This window comes from Eptatretus burgeri, chromosome 11 (assembly GCF_056783735.1).
Source record: "Eptatretus burgeri isolate ZD-2024b chromosome 11, Ebu_testis_v1, whole genome shotgun sequence".
Classification (NCBI taxonomy): domain Eukaryota; kingdom Metazoa; phylum Chordata; class Myxini; order Myxiniformes; family Myxinidae; genus Eptatretus; species Eptatretus burgeri.
The window spans coordinates 85,414,769-85,430,795 of NC_140971.1; the positions used below are offsets into that span (position 1 = coordinate 85,414,769).

The 16,027-nt window shown below is 42.6% G+C and overlaps 1 protein-coding gene across 1 annotated transcript in view; it reads right to left on the reverse strand.

Annotated features, from left to right (window-relative positions):
• The window catches only part of LOC147017522 (uncharacterized), a 236,010-nt gene that overhangs the window by 79,257 nt on the left and 140,726 nt on the right, over positions 1–16,027 (reverse strand). Inside the window, exons 12-13 of the mRNA XM_085847979.1 lie at positions 10,232–10,321; positions 5,896–6,515 (exon numbers count right to left, since the gene is read on the reverse strand). Of these exons, the coding sequence (XP_085704105.1) occupies positions 5,896–6,515; positions 10,232–10,321 (710 nt within the window). The remainder of the gene's footprint in view (positions 1–5,895; positions 6,516–10,231; positions 10,322–16,027) is intronic.

The following is a 16,027-nucleotide window of genomic DNA, read 5'->3' on the forward strand; positions in this document are numbered from 1 at the left end:
ACCTTGTCAGGAAAAAAGGACACAGTCCAGGAACAGATGGGTGTGACTGGGTAAGGTGGGTACAGAAAACGATGGGTTTGGGACACAAGATATAGAAGCAAACACGGAGTTTAGGCATTCAGCCTTTTCACGTGCCATGTCAGCTGTGCAGCCATTTGAGGGAAGGGAGGGGATGGGGGGGGGGAACATACACCAGAAACAGACTTATCTAGACGCCACCAGGATTTGGAGGAGGGAGACAGGTTTGAGAGGTCAGACACACGCTATGGAATGCTTGAACCAAACACACGATTTTGATGAAACTTGGCCACAAGCTTTATATCTGATGCCAAATGAAGGTGTATTGAACGCATTAAAATCTCTTCACATTGAGGGGACCAACGAGGGGTTTTTGGTCCCCCAAAATAGGTATTTTCTCTCTTCTCTGAAGCATCATACATGATTTTGATGAAACTTGACCACAACTTGTGATGAACCAAAGTTTGCTCCCAGCATTAAAAAAAAAAAAAAGGAGAATTAATAAATCAGGGTTTGTGGGGGGTTAAAGTGACTGTTGCTCCAGATCCAGGTTAGCTTGAGGATGGGCGGTTCTGTTTTTCTAATCATAAAAGCAAATATGACAAATTGAAGTGTTGCAGGTGTCAACATTGTCAGCTATCCCTCGATGTGAGGATGATGTCTGCCAAGGTGTTAAGTCATTGTTGAGACTTAAGATGAATGAATAATCTAATCTATACATCTCCTTCAAAGAGACACAACTTCTGCTTTTTTCAGAGATAGCCGATTGTTCAGGGATCTTAATCCTCTGTCACCTGGGTATCAGACTTCCCAAAAAGACGTGTTTTCTCCATTTAAAAAAATCATACCTAAATGATAAAAAAAAAAAAAAGTGGTGCCAGGCACAACAAATCCTGCCCATTTCAGGCATAAAGTTATTTTGGGGATCAAATTTAAATTTGATACATCCTCAACCTGAATGTTGATTATAAGGAATAGAATAAGGAATATTTCAGTCATAGTTTTGAAGTCAATTAAACCATTTTTGACGAAGTTCTGAGAAAAAACGATTTTGATCTTTTCGTGACCTTGACCTTGACCCAATTGTACCCAAAAGTTAATGGGGTCATCCAAGGTTCATTGCCCACCTGTGGATTAAATTTGATAGTGTTTGCTAAAGCCGTTTTGCCGTAAAGTTGCTAACAGACAGACAGACAGACAAACAAACTGGGCGATTACAATATCCCGCTCCCTCCCTCCGGGGAGCGAGATAATAAATCATACCTCAATCATTTACACCCTCTCCTCTTAGTGGGGTCAAAAACCTGGTGTCTGACACTCTGTGAAAAGCAATGTTTGGGCATTTTGTTCGAGTTTGGGGTCTGAGGAGCAGATATCATAATGTGTGCCAATTCTCATACTCCTGTACTGCTTCCCCACCCCCTTTGAATGGGGGAGCATGTCGGTGGCAAGCATGTTTGACAGAACTTAGCTATTTATCATTAAAGAATGTTGATTTAGGTGTCAGATCTGGTCCACAACAATTGTAAAACACATTCACTTCAGGTATACTCACATGTATGCCCCCCAACAGAACCCCACCCCAAAGGGGGGATGTTCTCACGATCCCCAGTCCAGCAACAGCTGTCAATAAAGCTTATGTGTGACACATGAAATAATAACTATTTTTCAAGAGAAATTCATTGGTGCATGTGTCAGTGACATGAAACATGACCTTCACAATGGTCAGCATGACTTTCGATATGCTAATTCCTAAAAATCAAACACAGTATCAAAATTTAGTTATTAAAAAAATGGATGGTCCACGAAGACCTCGAATAGTCCTCGAACCAATCTACCACCGACTGATAAAATGCAACAAAATTTGAGAAATTATTGATTCACATTTGTGCACACATGTACACTCATATTCCTCCATTGAATGTAAAACAAACGGAAGACCAAGAAGGACACCGAAGAAGTAAAGAGCAAAGATGGAGTCATCAAGAGGAACCCGAAGATTTGGGTTTCAGCTGCTACTCCTCAACCCACAAACCCATCCAGGCACAGCCAAGTGAGCCTTACAAAAAAACTTTCGGCACAAATTCACTTCTCCTTGGACAGATAGATAACGAAAGAGAGAAACAGAAAGTAAAGGAGATGAAAGAGAAGAAAAAGCAATAACAAAAATGAAAAGAGAATTGTGAAAAAAAATTAGAAACAAGTGTGAAAGGAATAAAGAACAAAGATGTTTGGAAGAACCGGGATAGATAAATTTCAGCAGTTACTCCCCAGGCTGAAACGCAGCAACATCCACAAGCTACCAGAGGTCCATATGGGGAGAACCCACAACAGATCGCAGCTATTCTGGAAGAAGATGGAGCACCGAAGGTCGTTTATGGAGCGACCAATTTTTGCCATTGGGTCATACATACTGCAAACCATTCATTCCAGGACAGTTTGGTGATCACAGCCTAAGATGGAATGAAACAAGGGAAGAGCTATGGTCTGTTGTGGTCCAAGAGAGTGGCTGATAATTCATATTCAGGAAGGTTGTGTCCTTGCCTCTTTTGAAGGCCACTCAACATTCAACACTGAGGTAGATTCAGTCAGTAATAGCCAGTTGAGCAATGGCGATAACTAGGACATGTGTCACCAGTCCAGATAAGAAGAGATTGGCATGTCCCAGCAACGGCCAAAAGATGCATGACAATACACGCATCGGCTTCCTCATGATTGCAGGTATCGATCATGACGTCGCCAGGACAAACGTGAAGAACAGTGTCCTGTTAGATCACGAGAAGATGTTTGTCATCATGGTATCCAGCCTTACTTGCTTCCAGAGAGAGGTACTCAAATAGTTTTTCCTTATTACTTGAATTGGAGAGGAATCGTTTCCAGTGTTGAGGACCATGTGGGACTCGTGTGGCACCCAGAACATGTTTGCGAGTTCCTGATGTTGAGACACCTCTTTGATACTGTGCTGAAAATACTGATCCCAAACAATGTTGAGCTGATTGCAGCTATGCAGTTGAGATATCAAGTATGGATGAAACATTGTGGTAAACCAGAAAGAGCAATCAGAGATTGCAGACTCTTGGCAGAACTTTTGTGTGATGTTTGTGTAGTTTTGTGTGGTGTATTTTGTGTACTGGTGTGCTACGTGATTAATGAGACAAAATTAGAACTGCCACTTCATAACTGCTGACAATGATGACCGGGTACCAAGACGTCCCGCTTTGATACAACCCTGCTTTTATCGGACACCTGACCCTGACGCATGATGTTTTTCATTATTCTTCAATTGAATTTAGAATGGGATTAAAATAAATTCAATTAAAATCAAATGGAAGACCAAATTCAATCACCTCGATCTGTTCAGCCACCTCAGAGATTATTGAAGGTTTATTTTCATTATTTTTGGAACAATACGGATGCCGAATCACGTGACCGATGACGGCATCAAATTTTTTTTGGAGGACTATTTTATCCAGAGAATACCCTCAAAAATTTTCATACTCATCAGATGTAGCGTTCTACATATGCAATTATGACATAACGATGGCACCTGTGACATTAGAAAAATCGCACTTATTCCCCATGAGGAGTACTTGCCATGTGCTAAGTTTCAATTTTTTTCTTCATGCGGTTTCAGAGATACAGAGGTCCAAGGTTTTTCCATTTTTTCAAAATGAGTGCCACACCACATGATCATGACATCATAATTATCATTAAAGCATTCGACATGAGTAGTCGCAACCATGGTGAAAATTTTGTCTCAATCCGATTCGCGTTTGTGGAGAAAAACACGAAAGTTCTGTGCAGACAAACAAACAAACGGACCCAAACACAATACCCTTGCCAAAAAACAAGCTCAGATGAGCGAAGATCCTCGTCCTCTTAATGATGACATCATAAAAACGAATATGACGTCATTGTGATGTATCAGGTTTGCGATAAATTACTGTGCTAATGCCCGGCTTGATTCTCGGAGATTGCGGAGATATTTTGACGTCATAACTTTTTTTCTAGGAGGAATTTTCAAAATCGGAGATGGTTTCTGTCTGCGCAGGGTATTTTTACATATATATATATATATATATATATATATATATATATATATATATATATATATATATATATATATATATATATATATATATATATATGCCAAGTTTCAAGATGTTTTGATGAAAACTGTAGGCTGTGAAACAACAAGCTCAAATGAGCTAAGATCCTCACCCTCCTAATGATGACATCATAAAAATGAATATGACGTCATTGTGATGCATCAAGTTTGCGATAAATTATCTGTGCTAATGCCCGGCTTGATTCTCGCAAACAAAATTTAAACAGCTTGCCTAGTTTCGGAAATAATGGTATAGGCGAATTCCATTCGCGGCGATATTATGACGTCAACGTTTTTTCGAGGAAGAATTTCTAAAATCGGAGATGGTTACTGCCTGCGCGTGGGCTTTCTGCATATTCATGGCAAGTTTCATGAAGATTCGATGAAAACTCTGGGTTGTGAAACAAAAAATGTCAAAAAATAGGAATGACGTCATAAAAATTGATATGACGTCATAGTGATGTATCATATGTGCGGTAATTCATCTCTGCTAATGCCCTGTTCGATTGCCGCAAACAGAATTCAAAAAGCTTGCCGAGTTTTCGGAGATAATTTTTTGGGCGATTTCCATTAGCGGAGATATTTTGACGTCATAACTTTTTTTCTAGGAGGAATTTTCAAAATTGGAGATCGTTACTGTCTGTGCAGGGTATTTTTACATATATATGCCAAGTTTCAGGAAGTTTCGATGAAAACTGTAGGCTGTGAAACAAAAAAGTCCACAAGAACAACAACGTGAGTAAGACTTAGAGATCCCCCATGAGGATCTAAAAAAGTCCACAAGAAGAAGATGAAGAACAATGCGAGTAAGATTTCGAGATCCTCCACGAGGATCGAAAAAGTCATTGAATGTGGTGCAAGTTGGCTCTGAAAGAGGGGATGTGGGGTTCTCATGGGGCATATATGTGAGTATACCTGAAGTGAATGTGTTCTGCAATTGTGGACCAGATAGACTTTTATCTAATGCCAAAATCAACATTCTTCAAAGATGATTAACCGAGTTGTGTCAGACAGGTTTTCCACCCACGTACAAACTAAATCTGCTCCTCAGACCCCAAACTGATGGAAAATGCTCAAATATTGTTTGTCACAGTGTCAGTCCCTTTCGGTTTTTTAACCTATCCTGTAGTTCAAACACCACGATATGGTGAGGGTAGTGAAAGCACACATCATGAGGTTGCTATAATAGCAGCTACACGATCAACACAATGCAAGCCTGGTATCGACTTCGTGGTTCGGGTTGCTGGCTTGGGATCTTAGGGTCCTGAGTTCGAGCCCCTTTGCACTGCTGAATTAACGCCAGGTGGGGTTGATTCAGCCTGTCATCCTTCCAAGGTTGGCAAAATAAGTACCAGCTTGCTGGGATGACTGAGCAATTCGAGTATTCTGTGTCTTAGTGGTCATCTGTCCAGGATTCTGCCCAATAGTCCAGGAGACTGCTGAGGCAGCATCAATGCTCTGCACAGAGTTTGGTCCCAATGGATGGATGGATCAACACAATAACATTTTCACAAGATAATGCTCAATTGTAATGTTTGAGTTTACTTTTAAACAGGAAATAGATTAGGTACAGTATATTGATTTCTGTGAATGTATTATACTCATTCGGGTATTATCCAGAACACTACTCATTTTGAAAATCTGAACGATAAAGATCCGATTGTTGAATCGTGACTTCAAAGGAACAACAAAGGAAGAGCACCAAGAAAAAGCCGTCATTTACACCACAGATAATTCGTTTCTGGAAGCATTGTGGGGATAATATTTACCTTCTTTTTGGGTGACTTCATTCGTTCACACAGGACGTTAAATCCTTTCCCACACCACATTGTGTTGCTGCTGCCCTGGCGACCATTGCTGGCATAGCTTTGGCCACGATCAATGTTGGTATAGCTTTGGCCGTGATAATTGCTGGCACAGATTTGGCCGCGATCATTGCTGGCACAACTTTGGCCGCGATAATTGCTGGCAAAACTTTGGCCGCGATCATTGTTGGCACAGCTTTGGCCGCGATCATTGCTGGCACAGCTTTGGCCGCGATCATTGCTCGCACAGCTTTGGCCGTGATAATTGCTGGCATAACTTTGGCCGCGATAATTGCTGGCAAAGCTTTGGCCGCGATCATTGCTGGCAAAGCTTTGGCCGTGATCATTGCTGGCACAGCTTTGGCCGCGATCATTGCTGGCAAAGCTTTGGCCGTGATCATTGCTGGCACAGCTTTGGGTGCTATTTGTTCTGGCACAGCAGTCGCAGTCTTCAATGCCGAAAATGCTGGTGTAGCAGCGATCATAACTCCAAGCATCGCTGTCGCTTTGCTCGTTGCAAGCATTGCTGCTTTGTTTCACATTGTAGCCATCTGCTTTAACGAACTCGCTCACATGGAGTTCCACTGGGGATGAAAAGAAACAAAGGTGTTTGACAAATTCACCAGCAGCCATTTTATATATCACGTCAAGAAAGGAATATTTAAGCATTGCAAAATACACTGTACTCTGTATTGGAATCAAAAGACAGAAACACCTGAGGATATGATGGTGGCCAAGAGTTAAGGAGACAAAATGTTATTCAGTTGACATTTCTAATCCAGAAGAACGCAGCTGTAATTCTTCCCGACAGGACATTTTATGAGCCTCCCCTGTGGGACCTGTCATACAAGCTTACAGCTGTTGTTGGGTTTGTTTTTCCAATCAATGCCCTCAATTTTTAATGGTACCCCAGAGTTTCTAAGACCCCCAGGAGTAATAAACCACAATAGTGGGGGTTTTCCCCAGTTCTTCTTCTTCTTTCTGCAATTACAAATTTTCAAGCTTTAGTAATTTCCAAGCCATGTCCTGGAGCCTGTTGGAACTTTCAGAGTTAAATTTTGTTCCTATAATGTGAATCAAAAATATTTGGGTTGACATTTTATGAACCTTGATCTCCTGTTTAAGGTTGTGGTGTAATTCTTTACATTTTAACATTTATCACAACTCGACAAAGTTTGTCCGATCGGAACAAAACTAGCCTCTCCAGGTAGCCAAGAGCAAAGTGCATTTACGCTTAATTTGCATCATTCCCCTCGGGTTACGGGTCAAGATCAACTCGAGGTATGAAAGAAAACTTTTTTTTTGTCATCGCTCAATTTTGCTAATGCGGAATCTCAAAGACCACTTGGTCTTCCAAGATATTCTTGCATAATAATATTGTCCCTGCATTGAAGTTGTGCACCTGATGGTTGATTAGCGTTCTTGACTTACATTTTTCGAATTGTGACCTAATTATCATAAAACACCTTTTTGATCACATTAATAATTTTGCTGCGATTTTCATGATGTGAACTTTTATGGATAAGACTACACAGTAGATGGGGACCCAGCTTCTTAATTTACACACTATCCATAAATGTTGAAGGTCAAGGTCATATGGCAGTCATATGGCCATCATTGGTTTGTGGGCCAAGATCAAGTTGTGGGCGTTAGGAGGTAATCTACACACCTGGTCAGGTTTGTCCTGCCCAAGATGCCAGTCTGGATACTGTCGCACTCTTCTGTCTGAAGAATTAATTTGTCCCGCCCATTTCCAATGGTGTGCAAGAGTATTGTAAGGGATGTCAGCAGGATGGCCCAGACCCGAGAGGTATGTGCTCTCGCCTGGATTTGATTCACCAGCAAGACAGTCGAATCTCGACTGTCTTGCTGGTGTTTTGCATGCAGGGTGAAGCATCAATGTATGAGCTGCCCAATGGTAGGATGTTAAGTTTGGGGACATATTTGCCAGCACTGATAAAGACCCCACAGTAATCTTCGTGAAGAGTTGACAAGCTATCGCCAGCAACCTGCCAAAATTCCTGCACCAACCCACAGATAGCATCGCATTAGCAACATCGCCTTGGCCCTGCAAGAACTGATGCTGGGCTGCAGCCACACCAAGTCTTGTCGGTCAGTGAGCCAGCACGGAGATCAATTTCAATGTGCCCCCCCTCCCCCGACAGCCAGCCACAGTTCGAGAGCAAGAGAGAAGTCTTGTTTAACCATTACGTTTTCACATCTGATTTAAGGACATTGATTTTGTACCTTGAATGTGGATCATCTTCAAGTGAGACAATTAACCCTATGTTCAATAATGTGTCTCGTCTCTTCACCCTGTGTAAGTGTTTGCATGCTGTTGTCAAGGGTCAGAGTTTTCTCTTGACTCCTTATTTGTCTGTGTGTAACACTTGGAGGTTTGTCTGTGTGTGTCAGGATGAAGTAACACAAAAAGTTATAACAATGGTACTGTGTGAGTGAGCACCAGTTGTCAGACTTGCTGTCCTTCATACAATGTGGTGAGGCACACATTAAATGCTCTTTCTTTGACTGTTGAGCGACTTTCCTGACTATGCAGTGACTCCCTAGATTTTTGTCACATCAGAGTTTAATCACACATCTCAAAGACTTCATTTCCATCTCAGTCCACTGGAGCGTTCTCTGCAGGGCAATTCATGATTGAGTGTGCCATCCTTCGGATGAACATTAAACATGGTTTGTTGACTCAGCATTACAGAGTATTGATGTGGGTGGGTTCTCTCAAAAAGTGTTGAGCAATTATTGTGGGATAGGGGGAGTGTATTTGCCTAAAAGCCGAGTGATGCTGTAGCCTGTTTTAACGAGATATTTTAAATTCCACAATTAAAATTTTTGAGCAACATTTCACGACGTCGAGTTTTTGAATTTGCAGTTAAAAAACTGAGTTGATTAAGGTTGAGCAAAAATTCGTAATGTTGAGTTTTGATGTCATTAATTAAATTTTTTTGTGTCAAAATGTTGAGGACACAAGGTTTAAAGTTTGCAATTCGAGAGATTGCTGTGGAGTGAAATTGTCTAAAAATGTGTTACGTGGCGTATCGATGGTTCACAATAAAGAAGAACGCTCTCTGATCGTGGATTTTCATTCACTTTTGTTTTGGATATGCCACTGTGAAACTGAGCAATGAAACGGTTCTCCATTTCTTCATGCCAAGCTCGTTGGATGATATCCACGGTTATACAAATGAGACAAATGTGAGAAATTCTCACAATTGGCAATGGGTGTTCCAAGACTTTGATTGAAAAGAAAATAAACCAATGTCACCCGCAGGGTGACCCGTATCTTGCCAAAAGGTGACCACGTGTGACTTTTTTAAGGTCACACTGAGGTGAACAGAGCTGCTATCCACCAGGAGCGACTCCTTGAGGAATATCTGCCTACGAGAGATTCCGATGAGAATCGTTCTACAGAGTAACCATGAAAAATATGCTTTTGCCTCATAACGTCACCAAATGACGTCATAATGTCTCAAGCTTGACATATCTAGAAAGCACTCATCGAGGTGTTCAATTTGAGGTATTACACGATATGGTTCCTAAAACTTGAAAATTTGACTTTGGGGTCAAATATGTTTGACCTCAGGCACTAACCATGAAGGTCAAGGCCAATCGCCACCAAAAATTAATCAGCTGAGCGCCAGACCATGAACAATATTCCCATGAAGTTTGAAGACGATCCGATCAAAATTACTCAAAAAATAAGGGTTTCGTCGACTCCGGTGATTTGCGACAAAGTGACCTTGACCTTTGACCTTGACCTTCAAAATTTTGTGCACTGAAAGGGACCCCTATAGGCCTCTGATATGCGAAGTTACAAAAATTTCCAATGATAACTGTGCTCTGCAGAATTTTTTATACGTGATTACAGACAAACAAACAAACAAGCAAAAAAAAAACATACAAGCTGACTAACATATCTTGCAAAAACTTCGTTTTGGCAAGATAAAAATAAAAAGAATAAAAAAAAACATACAAGCAGACTAACATATCTTGCAAAAACTTCGTTTTGGCAAGATAAAAAGGCATCCAACAACAGAAACAAAATGAACAAAAGTAACAAGACAGTTCATCAAACAAACATTATGAGATGTTACCACCTTGTAGCTGACGTCCATGAAAGCAGCTGAAAACACTAATTGTTGTTGGAGGCAGGATTTGAGTTGAGTAATTAATCAGTGATTAACAGTTTGATTCCACAAAAATTTGCAGAAAAGTAAAACTATTTTGGTATTTGTGGGGAAAAAAAACATGCGAAGAAACTTCTTCTATTTTCAACACAAACCTTCGACTGGATTTTCATCTTCGATGAAGACTTCCTCCACTGTCTCCACATTTATCTCTTCATGAAGTTCTTCAACTTTCTCATCATCCTCTGCAAGAATAAAGGAAAATGAATACTTGTTTACATTGTGCAAAGTGCAACAGGCATCAAAATGAATCGTCACAAGAATGTTGATAAATGTTTTAAACTGAAAACAACAGTAAAAATCAGGTTGTGCATGGAGACTGAGAAGGTCAAAAAGCTTGACACACCCTTTCAACCTCTTCACTTAATTTTCTTCCTCACACACCATTCCACAAATCATACCACACCATCCCAATCTCCATACAGCAATTAGATGGTTCTGAAATGGTGTATAAAACTTGGAGGTTTTCATTTAAAGTTTTGCACCTTGAGAGAAGCTATGCGTGTGCGGGCGCACGCACGCATATTGCAGGAAAATAAGGTGGATATCCATTTGTGCCAATGATTACGAATGAAAAAGTGATCTCGTCCAACATGGTACAATTACAAAAAGAAAGCTGTTGATGTAATAAGTGCTTTGTTTTGAGACTTGGAAAGGAAGAGTGCATGTCGAAAAAGGGAAAACAGTGGAAAGAATCTTTAATTGTTACGTTTGTGGCAAGGAGGTGAGGGGTGGATTTCCTTTTTAGAATTAAGGTGTACACCGCTGTTCATATTCACGTAGTTTGAGAACTTTTGCAAACATTGCATTCAGTGTTTGTGGTCAGGAATAAGTCGTCCTGATTGTTTGTGTGCTGCTCAGATATGGAGATGTAATCTTTGGTGGCTATTTATGTTCAAGGTGTCACGGGTAAGTGGTCTGCTCTGAACACCTAATTGGGGGAGGGCGGTTCAGGATGAGGCCCAGATGGCATGACCAGGCTCTCTGGGAAAGGAAGAATCTCAGTCACGAGGAGTCAGTCCATATAAGGACATCATATCATAATCCTCGTGAATTGTGGAAACTGGTCAGTTGTGCAAAGATGATGGCCGAGTGCAATTGGTGCAAAGCTGATGAGGAACTGCCACGGGTGGCAGGGGTCGGCCAAGATCATCAGACAAGCTTGGTCGCCATACCGAGAGCAGTGCTTGGTCGCCATACCTTGACCTGTTACCTGAGAGGTGACATTGAAGGTGCGACTGCTTGGTTTGGCTCTGTGCTTCCCACTTTGGACATCTGGACACTCTGCGCACAGTGACTGAAATATGACTCCTTTTGTTGGGTCCTACTCAAGGTTTGGCAAAATAATATCAGCAGTGTGCCACCTGACAAGTGCAGCCATGCGCCACTTGACGACGGGGTTACATTCTGAGAAATGTGTCGTGAACCGACGTCGTCGTTGTGCGAACATCATATTTTTATTTTTTTTTCGTTTTCGTTTTCGAACATCGTACTTACACAAACCTAGACTATATGGTGTAGTCTATTGCTCCTCGGATACAAACCTGTACAGCATGTTACTGTACTGAATACTGTCGGCAATTGTAACACACATCGAAGAGAGACGGAAGACATGTTAGTTTTACCTTTGTGCTGTTCATGACGGCCATGGGTGTTGTTAGCAGCAGCTTACAATCTCCTCTCGCATCGATGAAAGAAAGGTGAATAAATAGCGTTTGGATTTTATAAATACGTAATCATTGCATGGATGTTATAATTTACAAATGAAGAAACGAGCACCTGTCAATTATGATATATATACTGAACAAAAATATAAACGCACCAAGCGATTGTTACTATTTTACCTCGAACTCATTAATACTAAATCTTCACAACAATTTGGTTATAGAATCCATGACAATTGAGCATTAAATTTCAAAGAGTTCCTTGAGAATTCTGGCGACAGTCTTTGCGCTACAACAGCCGACACAACCGAGGTGTCACTGTCAGAGTTCACACAGTCAGTAGCGGGTGTTGGCCTCCCTCAAGCGGTTACGCACCGTCTGGGCTGAAATGCGCCTGTTATGCAGCCCGACAGTCTCATCGGCAGTGCTCGTGGCCGGTCGGAGTCGATCCCGGAGATGTTGCAGCCTCATGTGACGATCCTGACCGGCGGTGGTCACACGTGGTCGCCGGGCATGTGGGCGGTTCACGGTGCTACCAGTCTCTCTGAGGCGCGTTCTCAGGCGGATAATGGTGGAGTGGTGGACATTGAAGTGTGCTGCAACGGCCCGTACTGACGTCCCAGCATTCAGCATGCCAATGGCGCGCTCCCTCAAGATTTGTGACGTCTGTGGCATGTTGACATTTGGCACCAGTCCACATTTTGGGGAGGCCTTTTATAGGGCAAGCTATAGGGAGTGTTTGTGTCCTGGTCACGCTCACTGACCATCACTCTGTCAAGCCCCATGGTGCTCATGGGAAGGATTACTCAACGTGTGAGTCCACACACTCAGAGTGGTCAATTTCAATGGGAACATCTGTCTTGAGCAAAACAAAGGAACCATTGCTCAAACATATCATCGGTTTGACCATTTTCCCATAATGGCAATCTTGACTTAGATATTTAGGTTGGTGCGTTTATATTTTTGTTCAGTATATTTTCGGAACAGTGCGATTGTTCTAACAACATAAAAAGCTTCACCAAAAACAAATTTGTGTTTTAATTTCGACTAACAACCACAATTTATTAGCAGAATTCTTGAATTCAAAGGTAATTTACTTGCTAGAAGGTAAACGTGGAAACATTAGTTCAGTTTGAAAGCCGATTTCCTTGAATCCTGATTTAGCACGACCCTGCTTTTTTCGCAATGAAATTTTATGGACCTCAACGATCGCATTAAAATGGGGCCACACTGTCGTTTATTATCATTATGAAGTATTATGTACTGTACAGTGTACATAATTGTAGGTGCTATTTTTATATGACTGGCAGTGCTACGTCGGCGACATCACTCGGCGATAGGAATTTTTCAGCTCCATTATAATGGAGCTGGCAGATCCGTCGTATATGCGATTATGGGACCACCGTCGTATACGCGATTATGGGACCACCGTCGTATATGTGATACGTCGTTGCCCGAAAAGTCGTTATGCGGCGCATGACTGTACATCAGCCAATCTCCAATTTACTTTTTTTTTTCAACACATTGAACCACGTGACATAATCAGCCCTTAAAAAATATGAGCAACTTTTCTGACCAACACTCAAGAATTCCCCAAATTTGGAAATGAAGGCAAAATCATTTCCCTCCTGAAGTCAAAGGACCCACCAAAACAGACTACTGCAGACCTATCACATGATTTTGCACAACTTAAAAAGTTACCCAACACCTTCTAGTTACACTCTCAAACCCTCAGGTCCCACTCTCACACACCCAGCACAGATTCAGAACAAACTACTCCACGACCACTCTCCTCACAAACCTCACACAAAACACCTTTGATGGCTTCAACAATAGAACACCGCCAAAACACACGATGATCACGAAAATGGGCATCAACAATGATTTAGACACCATGCAAAACTTACTCACAAACAAAATACTCAACACAAACATAAACACATCACTAAATGCGGGCTTGCCAACTACCTATCATGCAAACAATCAAACGTAACTTTTAATGGCAAGTCATCATGCAAACAATACTTTCCTAACAGAGTTCCTCAAAGTGCAGTCCTCTCTCCCACACGCTTAAAACTTTTCATGCACAACTTTCCACACCCATCCAAGAACTTCTTCTTCTACTTCCTTCGGCTGCTCCCGTGAGGGGTCGCCACAGCGGATCATTCGTATGATCCGCATAGTGATTTGGCTTAGTTTTTATGCCGGATGCCCTTCCTGACGCAACCTTGGTCGCTTCTTACAACACAGGGATATGGTACACCTATTCTAACCGGGGCATACACCGGGCACAGTACACTGGTACTCACTTTGCCGACCTCGGAAGGATGACAGGCTGAGTCAACCTCCTGGTGTGTATTAATTCAAGCAGCCAACGGGGCTTGAACTCAGGACCTTTTGTATCCTAATCCGCTACCCAAACCACTAAGCCAACACCAGGCCAACACCAGACATCCAAGAACATACACCTCATAAACAGATGGCACAACCATTTTTATATTTTTTTTTGTATACCTCGGTCGAGGCTCGTATGAGAGCTAACACACAACTCACAGCAAGGAGGCATGAGACAAGAGGGGCGGGAGTGGAAGGGACAAAACAGTGGGGAACAGACACATTAGGTGAACTGTGGAAGGGAGAGGGATGGGGATGGGACGGGGAACATGGCGAAGAGAAGATGGACATTACAGGGACTTTCAGGAAGGAAAGCAGGGGAATTGAAGAAAGTGGGCTTGGGTGGATTATCGGGGGTAGAAAAGATCGAGGATTTGGATGGGGGAAGATAAGAGGTGGTGGTGAACAGCTGTTTTGAAAGCCTGGAGGGAAGAATGGGAAAGAATAGAGTGAGGAAGTTTATTCCAAAGGCGGGAAAAAAGAGGAATGAAAGAGTGAAGATGAGCAGTGATTCGTGATTTTGGTAGTTTTACCAGAAGGGGGTTGTTGGCGGACCTTGACCGCCCTGTGGAAATGTGGTGGAGACAAATCGCAGAGAGAGCAGGGGGGGGGGCAAGGTTGGAGAGGAGTCGGCAGAAGACAGAAAGACAACCGACCAACCTGCGGTGATTGAGTGAGAGGCCCAAAGACTCAGCTTCATTGCGGGAGATGCCGATGATCTTAAATGCCCTGGTTTCGACAGCGTGAAGCCGAGAAAGGTGGGAGGCAGGAGCACCAGCCCAGAGGGGAGAGCAGTACTCCATCGGGCTACGGACAAAAGCTTTGTAAGTGGTCAGGAGCTCAAGAGGGCCGAGGAAGGACTTTGCACGACGGAGGATTCCCAGTCGGCGACTGGCTTTTGAGGCGAGGTTGGAAATGTGACTTTCCCAGGAAAGGTCATGGCAGATAGTGAGACCCAGAAGCTTGAAAGAAAAGACTTCTTCCAGAGGATTGTTGAGAAAGTGGATGGGGGGGTTTTCTAAACGGTCCTTTTGAAGAAACATAGTGAGAGTGTGAGATTTGTCTGGATTGAAAGACATGTTCCACGTGTTGGACCAGTTTGTGATTTTATCCAGATCTGCAGTGAGCGAAGAAACTGCTGCTTGCCGGTCTGAGGGATGACAGATGGTACGGCAGAGGGTGGAGTCGTCGGCAAAGAGAAATAGAGGATTTTCCAGAGAGTCCGAGAGATCATTGATGAAAACCAGAAAAAGAACAGGGCCCAGAACGCTACCTTGAGGAACTCCAGCCTGCACAGGAAGAGGGGATGAAAGAACTCCATTTAGGGCCACACGTTGACTGCGACAGGACAGGAAGTCTGTGAGCCATGAGTGGAGATGGCCTTGAATACCATGGGAAGAGAGTTTGGTGAGTAGTGCAGGGTGCCAGACTGTGTCAAAAGCACGTGATATGTCCAGGGATATGGCTCGGATTTCCTGTCTGGCATTGAGGACCTCCATCCATTGATGGGAGAGCAGAAGCAGCATGTCCAGGGTATAGTGACCTTGTCTGAATCCAAATTGATGATTGAAAATCAAGCCATTGGAGAAGAGGAAGGATTTCATGTCGAAAGCGATGATGGATTCCATAACCTTGCTGATGATAGGGAGAAGGCTGATTGGTCTGTAGTTACAGGGATCTGTTTTTGCACCTTTTTTATGCAGGGCAGTGATGTTAGCAGATTTCCAAGCAGATGACCTTGGGCAAATGAGAGGGTGAATAGAACAGAGAGAGGGTCAGCAAGAGCAGAAGAGCAGGCTTTGAGGACACGTGGGCTGATGCCGTCTGGACCGG